The sequence below is a fragment of the Ctenopharyngodon idella genome, chromosome 11 (assembly GCF_019924925.1).
Source record: "Ctenopharyngodon idella isolate HZGC_01 chromosome 11, HZGC01, whole genome shotgun sequence".
Taxonomy (NCBI): Eukaryota; Metazoa; Chordata; class Actinopteri; order Cypriniformes; family Xenocyprididae; genus Ctenopharyngodon; species Ctenopharyngodon idella.
The window spans coordinates 20532262-20552560 of NC_067230.1; the positions used below are offsets into that span (position 1 = coordinate 20532262).

General features: G+C 37.3%; 2 protein-coding genes across 2 annotated transcripts in view; one reads left to right on the forward strand and one right to left on the reverse strand.

Moving 5' to 3' along the window:
* Window positions 1-485: 485 nt before the first annotated feature.
* Window positions 486-20277, reverse strand: myh7ba (myosin, heavy chain 7B, cardiac muscle, beta a). The gene is made up of 41 exons (XM_051911798.1): window positions 20023-20277; window positions 19674-19777; window positions 18698-18841; window positions 17460-17616; window positions 17315-17342; window positions 16968-17064; window positions 15929-16021; window positions 15638-15701; window positions 15451-15549; window positions 15264-15367; window positions 15033-15171; window positions 14846-14964; window positions 14448-14597; window positions 14187-14357; window positions 13860-14039; window positions 13170-13302; window positions 13003-13079; window positions 12539-12626; window positions 12272-12389; window positions 11308-11431; window positions 11040-11176; window positions 9004-9259; window positions 8344-8586; window positions 8078-8254; window positions 7840-7985; window positions 7676-7766; window positions 7204-7593; window positions 5003-5129; window positions 4756-4874; window positions 4468-4664; window positions 4037-4386; window positions 3802-3926; window positions 2702-2817; window positions 2369-2561; window positions 2001-2204; window positions 1783-1908; window positions 1531-1701; window positions 1325-1429; window positions 1126-1221; window positions 893-1039; window positions 486-786 (listed from the first exon to the last, which is right to left on the reverse strand). The coding sequence occupies exons 1-41, from the start codon at window positions 20120-20122 to the stop codon at window positions 775-777; spliced, it is 5817 nt and encodes a 1938-aa protein (XP_051767758.1). The 5' UTR covers window positions 20123-20277; the 3' UTR covers window positions 486-774.
* Window positions 17508-20299, forward strand: part of tp53inp2 (tumor protein p53 inducible nuclear protein 2) — a 40836-nt gene continuing 38044 nt past the window's right edge. The window contains exon 1 of the mRNA XM_051911795.1: window positions 17508-17650. The gene's annotated coding sequence lies outside the window, so the exon portion shown is untranslated. The remainder of the gene's footprint in view (window positions 17651-20299) is intronic.

Sequence of the window (20299 nt, forward strand, 5' to 3'; positions counted from 1 at the left end):
TGTACACTCACTACTTTACATTGTAGCAAAGTGTCATTTCTTCAGTGTTGTCACATTAAAAGCTATAATAAAATATACATTAAAAAAAAAAAAAAAAAAAAAACTATAGTGAATAAACTGTATTAAAGAATGAAATGTTCAAGGTGTCTGAATAAATTTTGGTTTGACTGTATGTATATGTGTGTGTGTGTATATATATATATATATATATAATTTCAAAATCATGTACACTTACACTTACACAGTAGCCTAATGAAAGCCATTTTGTGTTATATGTAGCGTGTCGCCTCATGGAGCCACTCCAACGCAGCACTACTCGCTTTATGCAATCGTGAAATAAATAAATTGCCGCTTCTAGTAGCACATTTCTAGTGGTACCATTAACTATAAAGTTACTGCTTTTGTGTAAAGCTGCATCCACGCCACTAGGTGTCAGTATACGTCCACGGCGACTGCCATATTGACAGAGCAACAGGAAAGTCTGAGAGCGTCTGTAAGGTATTTATTGTACACACATTTGTTTATATTGTGGTATTTTCATACACTTTGATCCTTTTTTACCTTTAACATCCTGAAGAGGGTTTTACAGTGGCTGTTTTATCTTTTTTTCTAAGTTTGAAGTCAGAGTTGTCAAGAAATTTCAGGACAATATGAAATACACATTTCTATGGTCTACATAAACATAAAGACATTTCTTTATCTTGATCATTGCTTTTGGCACACAAAACTGTTGCAGCTGTGGGCTGTGTTCATGGTACGAGAGGGGCTTCCTCTTCACTCTGCAAGCTGAAATGGGTATAAACAAAGCTGATTATTCTAAATCTATTCAGCACAGCCTTAATGGAAAAAAAATGTAGCCAGTAAGTTGAAAAGCAAGACTTAAACAACATGCCTTGGGACTAGCCTTGCTACCCGAGTCTCTGGTGCGGGTGCGTAGTTTATTCACTTGAGACTCTGCAATCTCGGCTCGTTCCTCAGCATCATCCAGCTCATGCTGGATCTTCTTGTACTTGGTCAAGTTGGCATTAGCTTGTTCCTCCTACAATACAATCAGCAGGAGCCATCAGTGATGTTGTTTTAAGTATACATGAGATGTAGCACATGAAGGTTTACTTATAGACTCACCGCCTCCTCTGCTTGTCTCTTGTAGGTCTTAACTTTGGCCTGCAGCTTGTCTATGAGTTCCTGGAGGCGAGCCATGTTCTTCCTGTCCTCCTCAGTCTGCAGAAACAGCAGGTGGTGCCACAGGCTTTATTCTTTTAGAAAGTAGTGCAACTCAAGCTATCTAAATTGCATTTGTGCATCTGTCTCATGGAGTTTGTACCTGGTAGGTGAGCTCCTTGATCCTTCGCTCATATTTGCGAACTCCCTTCTGGAATTCGTTGCTTTTTTTCTGCTCAGATTCCACTTCATTCTCCAGGTCTCTCACCTTGAGGAAAGTTTGTTTTATAGTTTTATAAGATGCAAGACATCATCAATGCAATTCAGGATTGAATTATTTTTATAGATGGCAAAAGTCGTCCTGCATACCCTGCTTTCCAGTTTCTGAATTTGCTTCTTGCCTCCTTTTAGAGCGATCTGCTCAGCCTCATCCAGACGCATCTGCAGATCTTTGATGGTCTGCTCCATGTTCTTCTTCATACGCTCCAGGTGAGCGCTGGTGTCCTGCTCTTTCTTGAGCTCTTCCGCCATCATGGCAGCCTGCACGTTAAAAGGTTCATATTAAATTTCCTGTATGATACACAAAACAATATTTAGCAAAAATATATGCAGGCTCCTCACATCAGTGATGGCTTTTTTGGCTTTCTCTTCTGCATTTCGGCACTCCTGCACAGCGTCATCCACCTCGCTAGACAACGTGGAGAGATCACTCTCCAACTTTTTCTTTTGATTGAGCAATGATGTGTTCTGGGGAGGCAGAAAGAATTATGGTAAATGACAAGGTATTATTTGCTGTGACTGCTCGGAAGAGTTGCCTTGATAGAACATCTGTCCATTACCTGGGAATGCAGTAGGTTGACCCTCTCAGTGGTTTCCAGGAGCTCATACTCTGCCAGTTTGCGGGCCCGGTCATTCTGCTCCAGCTGGCTTCTCAGTTCTTCCACTTCAGCAGTCAGGAGGTTGTTCCTGCGTTCAGTAACAGCAGCCTGTTCCTTCAGTTCTTCATTTTGGTGAATAGTCTCATCCAGCTCTATCTGAAGGTCCTTTAATTTACAAGATGGATTTTATGTTATTTAGGCTTGAGTTGGTGACTATTTGTTTTGATCATTTTGCATATCATAATATGAAAATAATCCAAACCTGTTTTTGTTTGCCACATTAATGATGCAATAATTTAAATTTTTATAGAAGTAACATTTGGATTTACCTTAATCTGTGTCTGCAGGTTCCGGACCATTTTTTGGGACTCAGTGGCCAAGCGATTTGCATGGTTCAGCTGAACCTCCATTTCATTCAGGTCGCCCTCCATCTTCTTCTTCACCCTGATGGCTTCATTACGGGATTTTGCTTCTGCATCCAGGGTGGCTTGCATGGACTCTATGGCACGCTGGTGGTTACGCCTAGTAAAGGTGAGTAAATAAGTTAGGAAGACTTGTGGTGTAAACAATAATGGTCATATAATGAAATGGAAAATAACGGTTCAGTAATCAGTCTTCCTCACTAGTCATGAATCTTTTATATTTGCTTTCCAAGTTCTCACCGAAGATTGTCGATTTCCTCATCTTTCTCAGCTAGCTTCCTGTCAATGTCTGCTTTGATCTGGTTGAGCTCCAGCTGTATACGTAGAGTCTTACTCTCCTCATGCTCCAGAGTGCCCTGATCCAAAAATAAGGTAAGAGAGTGAGAGTACCTTCAAGACCTAATCCTGGTTTAATCTAAGCCTTGTCAGTGAAACCAGGCCAATGTGTGTTATTCACAAGTTTAAAGGGTTAGTTCACCCAAAAATGAAAATAATGTCATTTATTACTCACCGTCATGCCGTCCCACACCCGTAAGACCTTCGTTAATCTTCAGAACGCAAATTAAGATATTTTTGTTGAAATCCGATGGTTCAGTGAGGCCTGCATAGCCAGCAATGACATTTCCTCTCTCAAGATCCATTAATGTACTAAAAACATATTTAAATCAGTTCATGTGAGTACAGTGGTTCAATATTAATATTATAAAGCGACGAGAATATTTTTGGTGCGCCAAAAAAACAAAATAACGACTTATATAGTGATGGCCGATTTCAAAACACTGCTTCATGAAGCTTCAGAGCGTTATGAATCAGCGTGTCGAATCATGATTCGGATCACGTTTCAAACCGCCAAACTGCTGAAATCACGTGACTTTCGCGCTCTGAACCGCTGATTCGACATGCTGATTCATAACGCTCCGAAGCTTCATGAAGCAGTGTTTTGAAATCGGCCATCACTATATAAGGTGTTATTTTGTTTTTTTGGCGCACAAAAATATTCTCGTCGCTTTAAAATATTAATATTGAACCACTGTACTCACATGAACTGATTTAAATATGTTTTAGTACATTAATGGATCTTGAGAGAGGAAATGTCATTGCTGGCTATGCAGGCCTCACTGAGCCATCGGATTTCAACAAAAATATCTTAATTTGTGTTCCGAAGATGAACGAAGGTCTTACGGGTGTGGAACGGCATGAGGGTTAGTAATAAATGACATTATTTTCATTTTTGGGTGAATTAACCCTTTAAGTCAATACTTTTGGCGTAACGTAAATATAAATCAGGTTTTCATTTCTGGTTCTCAGCTACAAAAATTTTCAGACACAAAAAGCAATACTTCAGCTTCCTCCAGTGCTGCTTTAATTTCAGTCTTCTCCATGTCCAAGCCCTTCTTGATCTTCTCAAGCTCATGAATGGTCTTGCCGCCCTGGCTTATTTGGTCATTCAGATCAGAAATCTCCTCTGTTAGAAACATGATGGTATTGATAAATCACATTTTGTGACTGACAATATATGTTCATTTGACATCATAGTTTTTTCTCTAGTCATAATCCATGAAGTTCAAAACATACCCTGTAGATTTTTATTCTCCCGTTTGATGCTCTCCAGATGGTCCAGAGCCTCTTCATAAGAGTTCTTGAGTTTAAACAGCTCGGTGCTCAGATTACGAGACTCTTTCTGTGAAGATTCCAGCTCAGACTGGCACTCTTCATACTTCTGCCTCCATTCGGCCAGAATCTTGTCAAATTGCCTCTGCTTCTTATCCAGGGCAGCAGCGGCTGCATTAGAGCGCTCCAGATCTACCACGAGATCCTCAATCTCTGATTGAAGCCGATGTTTGGTCTTTTCTAGGGAGGAGCACTTGGCGTTTGATGCCTCGACGTGTTCCTCAGCCTCTTGGAGGCGGGCGGCCAACTTCTTCCTGCCAAGTTGAGGAATATAATGATTCAGTTTTAGAACGAATGAAGCCAGTCATTATTGTCCTTCTAATCCACACACTCACTTTGCTTCCTCAAGTTCCTCTGTCTTCTGAATGGCATCTGTCTCATATTTGGTCCTCCATTGGGCGACCTCGGCGTTAGCCTTGGACAGTGCACGCTGCAGCTCAGATTTGCCCTCTTGCTCTTCATCATACTGCTCTCTCAGCAGATCGCAGTCATGCCTGGACGATTGCAGGGCATGAGCCAAGGCATTCTTTGACTGAAAGTAGCAGATGCCAAAGACGAGTAAAATTACAAATTTGTTCCACATTAAAGACAAAACAGTGAGGGGAAAAAATGGTTTCTCTTACTTTGGTTTCTTCATCTAGCTGTTTTTTGAACTCCTCTATGTTTTGACTAAGGGAGTTCTTGGTGCGCTGCAGTTGAGACACCAGAGCTTCACGCTCCTCCAGCTTTCTGCCCAGTTCAGCTGTATTATGTTAAAATGATGTAGGATTAGAGTTAGTAGGGATATTAAGTGTCTCAAAACCAGTGCATAGATGTTTGGGTGGTTCTTGTTAAGGTTGAATTTGTGCAGTAGGTAGTTTTTTGACATACCGCTTTCAGCCTGAGCACGGGCTCGCTGCGTGTTGGTGTCACTGAGCTGCCTTTGGAGCTCCTCCACTTTGGCTTTTGACTCATTCATCTGGTCCTCATAGAGGCGGCACATTTTCTCAGTGGTAGCCTGCAATATTTTTATATAATTAATGAAATAAGATGATACATTTTCAATAAATGGTCTCCAACATACACTACCGGTCAAAAGTTTGGAAACATTGCTATTTTTAATGTTTTTGAATGAAGTCTCTTATGCTCATTAAGGCTGCATTTATTTCATAATAAATAAAGAAAAAACAATAATATTGTGAAATATTATTACAATTTAAAATTATGGTTTTCTATATTAATATACTTTAAAATATAATTTATTTCTGTGATGCAAAGCTGAATTGTCAGTATCATTCCTCCAGTCTTCAGTGTCACATGATCCTTCAGAAATCATTGTAATATGCTGATTTATTATCAATGTTGGAAACAGTTGTGCTGCTTAATATTATTTTATAAGCTGTGATACTTTTTCAGGATTCTTTGATGAATAAAAAGTAAAAAAAAATATCAGCATTTATTTAAAATAGAAATCTTTTGTAACAATATACACTACCGTTCAAAAGTTTGGGGTCAGTAATTTTTTTTCTTTCTTTTTTTTTAAAGGAATTAATACTTTTATTCAGCGCCGATGTGTTAAATTGATAAAAAGTGATAGTAAAGATTTATATTGTTAGAAAAGATTTATATTTTGAATAAATGCTGTTCTTTTTAACCTTTTATTCATCAATGAATCCTGAAAAAAGTATCACAGGTTCCAAAAAAATATTAAGCAACACAACTGTTTCCAACATTGATAATAACTGAGTATCAAATCAGCATATTACAATGATTTCTGAAGGATCATGTGACACTAAGACTGGAGTAATGATGCTGAAAATTCAGCTTTGATCACAGAAATAAATTATATTTTAAAGTATATTAAAATAGAAAACCATAATTTTAAATTGTAATAATATTTCACAATATTATTGTTTTTTCAGTATTTATTATGAAATAAATGCAGCCTTAATGAGCATAAGAGACTTCGTTCAAAAACATTAAAAATAGTAATGTTTCCAAACTTTTGACTGGTAGTGTAAATGTCTATGAATGAAAATATATGAAAATGTACATACATGAAATATATGTGTATACAAATATATATATATATATACACATACATATGTATTATATGTTTCCTGTCAGATATATTAATATTCCTTTATTTATTCTTCTATTTGTGTATCTTTACCAACACATTGTTTTATGGAAAACCAGTAATGATACTGACAAAACTTTCTTCATATTTTCATTGAAAATAATGATAACTTGCAGTGAGTCAAATTTTGATTCCGTAACTGCTGATTGATTCAGTTCAGTTAATTTTATTAAGGCTGTCTGGTTATTTTATAATGTGCAGATGTCATGTGTTTGGACTACGGTCACAGTTCTTTTAACTGTCTAAAGTTCAGTCTGAAATGGATAAAAAGGCTTTTAAGTTTTCCACACCATTTTTTTATTTATTTATTTTTTTTAAATTCATTAACCTTTAATTTAATTAACTTAATTTTAATTAAGTTTTTTTATTACTCCTTGAACATTAAAATGTTTGTTACAATATTACAAATTCCTTATATATAATTGTTTTAAATGATTTTTTCTTTAGCATTATTTATATGTTATATATAGGCATATATTTTAATATATATAACAATAAGGTTACATTTGTTAACATTAATTAATGCATTAGGTATCATAAACTAACAATGTTCATTTATTAATCTAGGTTAATGTTAATTCATACATATACTGTTGTTTTTTTTTTTTTTTTGTTCATAATAGATTCATTTAAGTTAATTTATACAACTAAAAATTTTTAAGGGGGATATTAAAAATGAACATTAAGCTACATTAATAAATGCTGTATGTTATTGTTCATTGTAAATGAATACCTAATACGCATTTAAACTTATTGTGTAAAATAAATTCTATAAGTAAAAATAAAATAAAATAATAATAGTATATACAAAACGAGACTTCACAAACTAAGACGATTTAAACCTGAGCTTGAACTGAAATCAGCCCTTGATTTTTCAGTGTTAAAGTCAATGCTAAATTAATGCTAGTTAAATTAGATCAGAATGTGATGCAACACAGATCATATTTTCCACCTTGCTCTTTGCCAGCTGCTCTAAATTGGAAGCGAGGTCATCCACCTCCATCTTGGCCTCACTCCTCTCCTTCTCCAACTTCTGTTTGACTCGCTGAAGGCTGTCAATTTGCTCACTCAGTTCAGCCATGGTGTCTGCATGCTTTTTGCGCAGCGCAGCAGTCATAGCCTCGTGGTGCAAAATGGCCTCCTCGAGGTCACGGCGCAGTTTCAGAAAGTCTGCCTCCCGTTTTTTATTCATCTCAATTTGGGCTGAGGTGGCACCGCCGGCTTCCTCGAGGCGCTCACTGAGCTCTTCAAGCTCTTTGGATGCATCGCCTCGCTGTTTCTCCATCTTCGCTCGGGTGGAACGCTCTGCTTCCAGTTCCTCTTCAAGCTCCTCAATACGAGCCTTGAACACAATGAAAGAACGAATGAAAATGTGTTTTGACTGAAACATAAATTCGGAGATTAAACAGTAAAGTTTGACGTACCTGCAATTCTTTGATCTTCTTTTGAAGCTGGATGATTAATGCTTGCTCATCTTCTATTTTCGAACTGATCTGGTTCATTTCGAAATCTTTCCTACAAAAAATCCCAACAAATAAAGAACAGAAATGGTTTTATTTTACAGAATCCTGTCATATAATAATCTTACTTCTTTAGCTTTTCCTCTAATTGCAGCTTGTCATTTTCAAAGTCCATGACAGACTCCATGGCCAGCTTCAGATCGCCCTCCAGCTTGCGTTTGGCCCGTTCCAGATCCATTCGCAATTTCTTTTCCTGTTCCAAGGATCCCTCCAACTAAAACAAGAGATTATATTGTATTACTGATTTCTGACTCATTCTAGATCTGTTAACGGTCCTGTTAACATCTATCCAACATATGAACGTACATCATCTACTTGCTGCTCCAACTTGGCTTTGGCCTTAGTCAGAGTGTTGACTTTGTCTTCCTCCATCTGCAAGTCATCCAGCGTCTGCTGGTGACTCTCCTGTAAGGCCTTCTTCTCTTTGGTAAGCTTCAGAATAGTTTCATCCAAAGCTGCCATCTCTTCTATCAGATTCTTCACCTATGAAAAGGTAGTTTGATTAGTTTAACAGACTTCACGGTGGCTCAACAACAAAGCTTGAGCTTCATTTTTCTTGAGAATGGCCTCACCTTGTTTTCAGTGGCATGCTTCTCCTTCTCCACCTTGGCCAAGGTTATCTCTAGATCATCAATGTCTTTTTTCAGCTCAGCACACTCATCCTCCAGCTTGCGTTTTTTAGCAAGAATGGTGGCGTTCATCTCCTCTTCATCTTCCAGGCGTTCGGTCATCTCCTTCACTTTGGCTTCAAGCTGAATCTTAGTTTTGATGAGCAGGTCACAGCGGTCCTCTGCATCTGCCAGGTTATCCTGCTCCTGTAGAGCGATTAGAAGGTCATTTCAAGCATTTTAACACCTGAAAATATACAATTAATTTTATTCTTTTTGGACGATTTCATTGTATTGGGTATCAGCATTAAAACTATATAATTGTAGATCTTTCACAATGATCTTCTTTCCCTGAAACCTAAATAGATCATGTTAAAATTAGTGACTTGGAGAAGAAAGGCATTTCTCAAGTATGTCTAGGTTGTTTTTTGCCAAGTCATTGCTGAAAACTTTGATGTACTTTGATGTTGAAGAACATCAAAATGTCTTGCTGTAACACAAATGTGAAAGTCCAATAATGAGTAGTTCTGCAGCCACTGTAGCTATTTTTGTGGTGTTTATGAGCAAACAGTGCGTTCGCCACTCTGCAACTGATATTGCAAACTGATATTGTATGATACTTACTGCCTGAAGTTGCAGAGAAAGGTCATTCTTCTCTTGGATCAGGCTGACCTGTTTCTCTTCCAGCTCCTTACGTTTGGACTCTGATTTCTCTAGTGCCTCCTTTAGTTTCAGGAACTCCTCTTTTAGAGCTGCCAGCTCTTTTTCTGTGGCTGCGCTCCTCAGCAGGGGCTTGATTTTGAAAAAAAGTTTCATCCACGGCCAGTTCTTCACAATGTTGAAGGCCCGAATATTCCACTGGATGATCATCAGAGCCTCCCTAATAACAAAAGGCAGGTATATATAATCTTTAAGGCATGTCAGACTACTTGGTGGCCATCTTGTGATACAAGTACAACTCCTATATACTTAAATTGGGAAAGATTGAAAACTGTTGATATTGAGTTTACAATTGTGTTTCTTTAACTCAAATTTTGCTAATTTTTCAGGCTGGTTCAGTTACATCATGTGATTGGCCTAATACAATTAGTTTTTGTTTTACAGTTGCAGTTTTTGTATCATTATTTATTGAACTAATATTTCTATTTATAAAAACGCTGTGTTAACTACTTGAACCCTCAAACTATTAATGCATCATGGCAGTGTTATTTTAGTATTATTTTTATACTATTATAGTATATATATATTTTTTGTTTTCTTTTTGTTATGTGCTTCTTATTTCAGTTAGTTGCTGAGGCAACATTTCTAACTTTTTAATATTTATATTTTATCTGAGCTTCATTTCAGTTAGTGACATTAATTTTAATAGTTTTAGTTAATGATAACAACACTGATCATGTGTCACCCCCATATGACCTACTGGCTTATGTCCATGAATGCATGAAATGAGGCTCATTTTAGTTAGTCTATTACTGGGGCGACTTTCAGATGTCATGCACTTGCTGTCACAGTTCTGCGGTTACATGTTGCCGGATGATGGCAGAAATTTCGGTCTGATCAAATAGCTGCCGTGCATCTGTGTCCCAGGCCACCCAAAAGGTGAAGTGCCTAATATTTATTTAGAAACCGAGGCCTTCTGTTGGACCAGCGGCTTTAATCCTTTGCCAGTCTGCAGATATGCTTTCAATGTGGTCCTTTAGAGGCACAGGCGCCTTGGCAAAACAGAGCTTTGAGAAGGGTGCTGGCCTGTATTTTTAGTGGGGAGTGGGGTGAGCAGCTGCCATGTGACCCACTGGGCCTCTACGCTTAAAGGACACTGTCTGCATTGTCTAATAAAGGGAAAGGGTGGAGGTCATAGATGTGGACGTGGAGAACCTTACGTGTTTCACAGAGAGTGTCGGAGCGTATGAAGGGTCTCGGCCACACATGCACATGGACAAATGCATGTCTGAAGACACACGCCTCACACACTCCATCCACATGGCCCCAAAATACCTCTCATATGTTGAGGGTTGAGAGGTATCATGTGACAACAGCTTGTTGCTAACTTTATTAGGATTGAACCTGTTGGATATGAGTGTAGTTTGTGAATATTTGTGTGGGCGGCATCATTTTAGACAAAGAATATGGAAAATATAAGAGCATGGAGGATTTTTTCTTTATACTAATGGATTGAAAGCAGGTGAGAGCTGTTAGTAGGGTAAAGCTGCGGTCACATTTACTGTGGTTTGATTTTCGAGGTCACAATCAAACCATTTCATTAGGAATCTGCACGATCAGAAATTTTGCATGAGGGCGAAAGATTTCGCCTTGCATCAGGTTCAAGGTGGTCACTCGAATTCGCAGCATTGTGACTTCTCTGTGAGATGTCAAACTGTAAAACCAAGTATTATTTATTATTTTTGACCTACTGGGGTCAAAGTGATAATTTTATGGATGTTCCTCAAACTTTTGATAATCAGAAAATGTTAAATAAAGTTATCATACTTTCTTTTTTTAATTGTAGATCAAAGAGAATTTTTTTTTTTTGTGAATATCTTTCTTTAAAATAAGTGATTATAATGTTATCTAATGTAATGATTTTCATCCATTTTTAAGTGTGACTTAAATGTCCAAATGGGCCACCATTTTAATGTTAGTAACATGGAATCACGTATTACTTCCTCTCCATCATCTTCTTCAGCTCCATCCTCATGATCTTGCCACGGCTGGCGGCCTGCAGCAAAGTGAGAATTTTAGCCAGACGCTCGTCCCTCATCTCCTCCAGGTGTCCCAGCAGACCAGCCTTAAAGAACACCTATAATGCAGAGACACAGACGGGTTGATTTAGACAATTTTGTCTTCTGTTCAGAGTAGCGCCTCTGAATGATGTCCCATTGCTTGAGGCTCAAAGCAACAAACATTTTTACTGTCTGAAGTCTGACTTGCCTTAGTATGCCCAAATCTATACTGATTATGGTCGATATCCAGTGAAGCCAGCAGTTTCTCTGCAGCCTTCCTGCTGTCCACAAACTTGTCATCAGGAATAGCGTGAGGATTCAGAATGCGATACCTTTGAAATGGAGGAATGTACACATCCTCATTGTTTATTCTTATTCACTATTTTCTTCTGCTTATAATGTTCACTGTTTTGACTGACTATGTATCAACTGGCCTATCAAGCTAACCTCTTAAGCCATTGAAGGTTAAAGGTGAAGTGTGCAATTTTATAATGTTAAAATACTTAGTATCAAAGTTTATTGTGAAGAAACTGCTACAAGTAAGTTAATTTCTTTGAAAGATGTAAAGGATGTGAGTTGTAGAATCATTTAGGGAACCTTTTTGGAGACAGTTATTATTTAGCAATTCCATTTGGTGCCACTAGTACCCCTGAAATTACACTTAATCTTCAACCTTATTGAAATTCTTAATTTTTCAAATCATACATTTGATCAAATTATGTTCACATAGGGGGAATTATACTCTTTAAATGTAAAGAAATGGATTATGTAGTTGTGACGAGCAGGGCGGGCGAGAGCCGTGAGGGAACGTCGCGAGGCCGGTGACGCGAGTGATAATGAGCACCAGCTACGAGTCGCACCGGCCTCGAATCTCTCACGGAGGATCTCCGGAAGCATAAAAGGGGAGCGACGACAGTGAAGGAGGAGAGAGGACCAGGCCTGGACTTTATTTTATGATTTTATTATGTTTGTGTGGCCGGCAGACGTCCGTGAGGGTCTGCCGGCATTACTTTCATTTTGTATTTGTTTATTTTATATATTAAAGTTGTGTTGAACGTTCGCCGGTTCCCGCCTCCTTCTTCCCGTATCTACGAACTGTTACAATAGTATTTCATTGTGCATTTTTTGATGTACTCAGGAACACAAAGTGTGTAAATAGTAGCTCTTCTTACCGTTGTTTGAATTCGGCATAAAGAATTCTGTTAGGAAATCCCTTCCTGCAAATACGAATGCCTTCCAGGACTCCATTACAGCGCAACTGGTGCAGCACCAGGAAAGCATCCATGATCCCTGCAAATAAGATGAAAATGTTTTAGTTAGATGTTCGCACTGAGGTTTTGCAGCTTGTATCCTTTTTCAGACCATTGTTTTAGTGTAACATAAAGCTGTTGCTCAGAAATAGTGATGGTTTGGATGTGTTGAAATGCTCAGTGCAGCACCTGGTGTTTTGGTCTCATTGGGGATGATGCAGCGCACAAAATGGGGTTGAGTGCTCCGCAAGTTTGTCATCAGCTTGTTGAGATTCTCCTGTAGTTGAGAAGCAATCAAGGGGGACACACTCTTGTAAGTCATGTTGTACAGCAGTTTTTCCACATTTTACACTGCTAAAAGCAAATGCATTCAACAAATGCAAAGGTGTCGTTCTCCTCAAAACAACATTGTCAAGTGTGTTTCTAGACCTACCTTGAGTTGTTGATGCTCTTTGTGGAAACAGATAGAACAGGAGCCAGCACAGACTTAAAGTGATGTTCATGTGTCATTTCTCTAAACATCACTGCAAGTCTTAACTGCCTCCCTCTTAGTACTGACGAGTTTTGATTTTTTTGGTTTAATGACCATGAATAATTTACTGCTACTTGCTACTAGGCTAATTAACAGAAATAAAGTCTTGTTATATTCCCACCTTGTGCACCTGTGACACTGTCTGGAAGGAAGCAGCCTTTTTCCTCTTTTCTTTGCCCCCCGTTTTTATGTCAGACGCTAAAAGGAAAAAGTTGCATTTAGAATAAGTATTTTATGGTTTAGAAAAGAATTGTGGTATATTTCAGACAGTATGTGTGGTTTATTTACCTGAGTCAGAGCTAACATAATTCTCATAGAGAGAAGCCAGAAGCTTGTTGGCTGATTTCTGGAAACAGACTACCACCGTTTCATTCAGGGGGTCTTTGTTTTTGTCTAACCAACCAAAAATATTGTATGGCACCTGAAATTCAGATAAAACTCTTTTGGTAACACTTTAGTATAGGGAACACATATAAACTATTAACTATGACTTTTCCCTCAATAAACTCCTAATTTACTGCTTATTAATAGTTATTAAGGTAGTTGTTAAGTTTAGGTATTGGGTAGGATTAAGAATGTAGAATAAGGTCATGCAGAATAAGGCATTAATATGTGCTTAATAAGTACTAATGAATAGCCAATATTCTAGTAATATGCATGATAATAAGCAACTAGTTAAAAGACCCTAAAATAAAGTGTTACCACTCTTTTTGTGTAATATTCAATCTTTTTTTTTTTTAGCAGGGTTACTTAAAACAGCTTAAACCAGCCTAAACTGGTTCCACATCCTAGCCTTACTGGCACTTCCCAGTCTGGAAGACCAGCTTAAACCTGCTAAAACCAGCAAACTGACTGGTTTAAGTTGTTTTTCAGCACCAAAAATAATCTAAAATGCATAATATACTTTTAATATCAAGTGCTACCTAAGAGACCTTTAAATTTAGTCTCGATGGAGCTCTATTATTGGTACAAACTCACCACTCCTGCATAGTGCACCAGCTCAAAATGAGCCTCATACTTTCTCTTCTTGTCAGGCCTTGGCTTCTGGAAATTGGCAGACTTGCCAAGATGATTGTCAAACATCTTAGCCTTGAAGCTGTTGTCGGTAGCTTTAGGGAACATGCACTCCTCTTCCAGGATGGACATAATTCCTAAGGGCTAACAAAGAGAAAAAAGCTCAGAAGGGTGTAATAATAATAATAATTTTGGCACATTCTGTAATCAAAATTTATTTTTTTAATTGTTACTGTATCTTATTTTCATATTTTCTATAATATTCCTATCATGTTTCAACTGCAAAAAAACCTTTTCAATGAGGTCAATGCAGGCTTGGAGGTCAAGCCCAAAGTCGATAAATGTCCACTCAATGCCCTCCCGTTTGTACTCCTCTTGTTCCAGGATGAACATGTGGTGGTTGAAAAACTGTTGCAGTTTCTCATTGGTGAAGTTGATGCAGAGCTGCTCGAAGCTGTTGAGCTGTTGAGAGAATCCACATGACAGATGCACAAGTGTGAATGCCGGCGGAAATCTAGATAAGTGTGGTGTGGAATTTCGAGAGTCACTCACCTCAAAGATCTCAAAGCCAGCAATGTCCAGCACTCCGATAAAGAACTGGCGTGGCAGAACGGTGTAGAGCGTCCTATTTATACGCCCCACCAACCACTTGAACATGCGATCATAAGTGGCTTTGGCCAGAGCTCCCACGGCATAGTTAACCTGGTGGAGCCACACAATGTGTGTGGAGCACATTAAGACCACAGCTGTCACTTACATGGATTGCAACAGTTGCCTGGATACCAGGCTGATTTCTCAGGCTGTTGTATTCCTTGTATCTTAGTAGATCAACAGTAAATGTCAGTGGTTTTGACATGCATTATTATTGACATAGCAAAATAATTTTTTTTCTTTTTGTAACTATAGAGACTTATCCAAAGAGGAGGTAGGATTTTGGGAACACTTCTCACCTGTTCGACATTCTGTCCTTTAACCACATATTCGTTGCCTACTTTCACTCTAGGGTGCAGAAGACCCTTTATGAGGTCTGCTGAGCTAACACCCATCAGGTAGGAGGCCTTATCAGCACCTGGAAAGATCATTTTATTTAACGCATATTTGTAATAGACAAGTCAGGTTATATGGATTTACACTCACTTTCAGTGCCATCGGTCTCTGCCTGCTCCTCCCGCTGCTTCTGTTTGAATTTCATGTTCCCGAAGTGCATGATGGCGCCTACTATTTTATAGCAGCCGTACTTTTCTTCTGGAGTAAAGCCAAGGATGTCCATGGCATGCTGGATTAAAAAGAGAATTTTTTTGCAGATTTTTTTTTTTTTTCCATTTGCTCTTTGTAGGAGATTTATTTATTTTTTTTTGTACAGCTTACATCAGTAGCCATAAGTTCCTGCCCATCATCCATGTTCTCTACCGTTGTCACTCCTTGGGAGCAAAAATGGTAGTCGTAGGGATTTGAAGAAACCAGAAGCATGTCTGAAATCCACAAGGAAAAAAATTTAAGGATTTTCGTAAATAATAGGTCAATAAAATACACAATATTAAAGCATTTATTATACCGAGAAGTTCAGGCTTCTTTTGTGACATGATCTGGTAGTAGATGTGGTAACTTCTCTCTCCAGGCTGCTGAAATATAACTCTGGATTTTTCCAGTAGATCTATAAAAATAATTTGAAAAATCAGGTTTTACATCTTGGAATGTCATGAACTGGAAGGGCATCATCATGCTTTGAACAATTTACTTACACATGTCAATGTCAGCGGAAGCCAGTTTCCCTGTTGGTCCGAAATGGATCCTGATGAACTTACCCTAGAGCAAGATTTATTGCAAGAATTCAGAGCAAGAATGTAAAAGAATCTGCACATTATGTATTCCCTTAAGGTTGAACACCATGATCGAATCAACCATGCTTTATAGCAATTATAATATGCATTCATTTTAATTTTACAGTATGGAAACATCAGTCTTTTTGTGTACGAAAGAGGAGCAGACTTAAGAACTTTACAACATTGCTCTATATAGCGTCAAATACTCACAAAACGGGACGAGTTGTCGTTCCTCAGTGTCTTGGCATTTCCAAAAGCCTCCATTGCAGGATTAGCTTCAATGATCTGGTCCTCTAAAGTACCCTGGAAAAAGTAATTTTATAATTGAGATTTTCAGCTTAATTTGTTCCAGTTTTTGCAGTATGTCTCCACATTTGAAGATATACTCACCCCTGTTTTAGTGCCAGGGGCCTTAAAACAAAAAACAACAACAAAAAAGATTGTCGTTTCATTAAACAGTACATAGTACGTACTTCTATTTTTATTATACTATATTATTCCATTCTATATTTAATAGCCTGATTTTTTTTTTTTTTATATAAATGTGATAAAGTGCATGTAACATTTTTAAATTACCCATTTCTAAGTATTTGGGAAGTGTACTTTTTAAAAACAAGTATTATATTATGCATGTTAATAATTGGTGTCATCAAAATTATTATAACTTAAAATGCTAACTCATAGACTATTATGGGTTAAGAATGAAAAAAATGTGGTAAAACCGTGTTAGCTCACATCAAATACAACAAAGTATTTAACAATGATCATCAGAAAAAAAATTATTCCATGAATAATGGGTTTAAAAATGGAGACTGTAAAAACAGTATGTAGGGCCAGCTTGAAACAGAAAAAGGAAAGTTTAAATGTTAATCACAAATTTGTTTTCAAAAAATAACTTCAAGAACAAGGAAGAAAAATGCAGGAGATGATGTGCTGAGGTTAAGCTTTCGAAAACACAGAGTCAGGTTAACCCCACAAAAACATCTGGGAAAATTGGCAAAGACATATGCAAATGGAAGGGATAGTCAAACCTCAGTCTAGATGTCCATAACAGTTACATTTATAGAAAAAAAAGTTACAATACATAGTAGTAATGTCACTGTAAAAATACAGCCAGACACCTAGATGAGGAACGACTTCAAAATGAAAATGACAAACACTTGTCAGCATGAGAGGTATAAAAAAAAAAGCTGATTGAAAAAGAAGAGGGATATGATGAGAGGGAAACCGAGAGAGCGTTGTGTCTTACTCCTTTTTTAGTTGGTGCCTCACCCAGGGCCGCTACTATGGCAAAATACTGAATTACACGTTTCGTGTTTACCGTTTTGCCAGCACCAGATTCTCCGCTATGAGTATCAAGAAATGATTGAGTGATAAGACATTGAAAAATAAAAAAAGAAGAAAAATACCATAGCAAAGAACATTAGAAAAAAACAGTGCAACAAAATGTTCTTTAAAAAAAAAGAAAAAAAGAAAATGTAATCTGAAAAATTGTTTTCAGTTGCTGAATGATTTTTTTTTTTTTTTTTTTTTTCCAGACTGAAAATATGTGTTAACGCAACAATACAAAATGTGTACAGATATGTCCAAACTTACGTGATTAGCATGGACTGATTCTCACGATCTGTGTAGGGAATCAAAAACACATTTTTAAGTCATTAAGGGCTTCTCTGCATTGAATAAAATGAGAAAATGATCCCTCCTCTAAGTTATTGTAGAGGTCCTTTGATTTATTACTTACTGCGCAACATGTCATTGTAGGCAGTGTCAGCGATGGAATAGATGTGAGGTGGAGACTCGGAGCGGCGTTTGCCTTTGTAAGCAGCCACTACAGGGGCCGTGTAGACGGGAAGCCATTTATATGGGTTCACGGTCACACAAAACAGTCCAGAGTACGTCTGCCGTGAGAGGATTTGACAAGATTAATCTCAGGTATGGTATCTAGTCACGATAAATGACACAGGGGTCTTCACATTTTTTCAAGCCTTTGTGGATAGAGAGATGGAGCAGGATTTTAAGCCTGAACCTTCAGCGAAAGTACTAATGTATTTACATTTTTTTTTTTTTTTTTTTTAAAGATGCTTACATTTGCAAAGCCAAAAAATAATCATTATTCATATATACAATAATATACTTGTACATTTAAATTTTATTTAACACATTTTTATGTCAGAAATGGCAATGGTACATTTAGCTACATTTTTGCTTCAGCTTTGTTAAAGTTATTTTTTCTTTTTTTTAGTTTGAAATCCAAAATAATCATAACCAAATAATAATTGCCAAATGCCCTGCAGTTCCACCATGGACCCCCTGGGATTGAAGGACCCCTACCTTATACAAAACAGGATAATAAATAGCCTCAAAAAACATTATTTGTCATAATGTGACTTATATTTCCAACCGATGTCATGAGAAAATGAAACTATTTTAAAAGATGGTGATTTAATATGAATTCGTACGATTTGATTGTTTTTTTTTTTTTTTTAAAGAAAAAAAGCAAGAAGGATCACCCCTAAAACTAAGCATATTGTACGAAAACATATGAATGAGATTGTGCAAAAGTATACGAATTGGCCACCAATTGTAAAATAGTTACAAATTGCCATTAGAGTGTTGTTATATCTCACAATGTGACATTATTTTTAATGCAAATTTCCCTATTAATTTTTCTTACTATTTATATGGACTTTGTTGCATGTACACAAACTGTTTAAATGCACTTCAGGAAACCGTAACCTCCCTGAGATTTATGAGATACTTTGCATATGACAGTTATAAAGGACATGCCTCTAGGGGAATTCACTTGTATTTGTCCCTTGGCAAAGGCAAGTGTTAAATTCATTACTGTGACTGTAAAGTTCTATGAATAGTGCCGTCCCTCTATGTTTAATGCTCCGGTCAGGTTATTTGTGGCATCAAAGATTAGTGAGAAAGGGCAGATCTTTTCTTTGCTTTGAACTGTGATGTGATGGTACTAACATAGATCATCCAACTGCTGTAGCGCCTCCGCAGATTATAGAGCACCGAAGCTTCATTCAGGTGTGTGAGCATGGCCATGTCCTCTATCATGTCAAACTTCGGGGGGTTCATCTGTTGAATGTCATCGTCCTTGACAGTTAAGCACTACAGGATTCAGAGGGAATAAATACAATGTGTAAAGGGTCAGAACAAGGTTGCTGATAACAAGAGAGAAAGAGTTATTCCTTACTACATGGCTTTCTGAAATATTTAATCCTAACTGTAATAATAATAATTTTATAATTTTAAATGGATCACAGTTGCTCATGTCAACACACCGGCCCTACTTTCATGTCTCTCGTATCACTCCGCTGTTTTTAGCGCGCTTTAAAATAGTTTATGTCGACATCTGGCGACTCAAAACGGTTACTACGACCGCTTGTAACGACAAATAGCCTCAGAAAATACTCTGAACAATATGATTTTAAATATATGTTAAATATAAAAACTTTAAATATCTAGAAGCTTAGAAGAAAACCAAAACATTGATCAGGTAAGAGGCAAAGTGCTGGATGATGAGAACTTGAGGACGACACGTTACATTGATAAACATAGTTGTTAACTAGTTCCTTGTTTAAAATCGCTAACTTGAATTGCAGATTAATAATAAAAATTATAATATGGGAATGGGGCCTAATTAAATCTCACGCAATGTCTTTTACATTGTAATGGGGGGTATTTTCCTAACTTGTAAACTAATTTAAACAAAACAATATGCTATTTAATGTCCATGTAGGTAGGCCTAAATAGCGGAATAGTGTAGCAAATCCTTATCGCAAAATAAAATATCATTATTACAATTTAACTTCATTAATAGTTATATTGATTCTTAACTTGAGTCAAAGCCCTATTAATGCAGCAAAGGTTCCTCAAATCATTAAATTCAGATGTCCCATCGTTTTTACATGATAAATCAAATTTCAGTAAAGAGTCTTACCTTTCCATCCTTCGTTTCAACGATGACTTTGTCACCATCAATCTCCCTGATTTCCACCTCAATGTACGCGTCCCTTTCATCAGGTATCCAAGCGCGTTTCTTTCCTGCGCACAAGGAAGTCTGTCAGTATCCATTGGTCGAGAAAGTTTTTCGTTCGTTTGTTTGTTTGCTATGAATCCAGTCATTCAATGACAAATTTATCTCAATATGCCCTTTTCAACATTAACAAGTTGAGAACCTAACATGCAATTGCTAACACATAAAAGCAGCCGCGTAAACCAGAAGTATTTCAAAGAAAATTGAAGTGTTCGTATCCATTGTAAGTTACTTGAAAATGTATTTCAAGTACCATCAAACGCCACAGTTTGCGCTGCCAGTAGCTCCAGGTTGGATTTGCGCAGAAACGGTGCAGCTTCTCCAAACTCAGTCATATCCAACAGTCTCGACATGATGATAATCCACCGCTCTCTTACTCGCTGAAGACAAAACTTTACAGATACCTTAAAAGAAGACAAATATTTATGGTTACACTTATAATTAAAAAAGGAAAATGAAGTAGTATTATGTCAACAATAAGTCAAATGTACAAACTTGTGAACATAAAAACAATTACAATTTTTAAATTA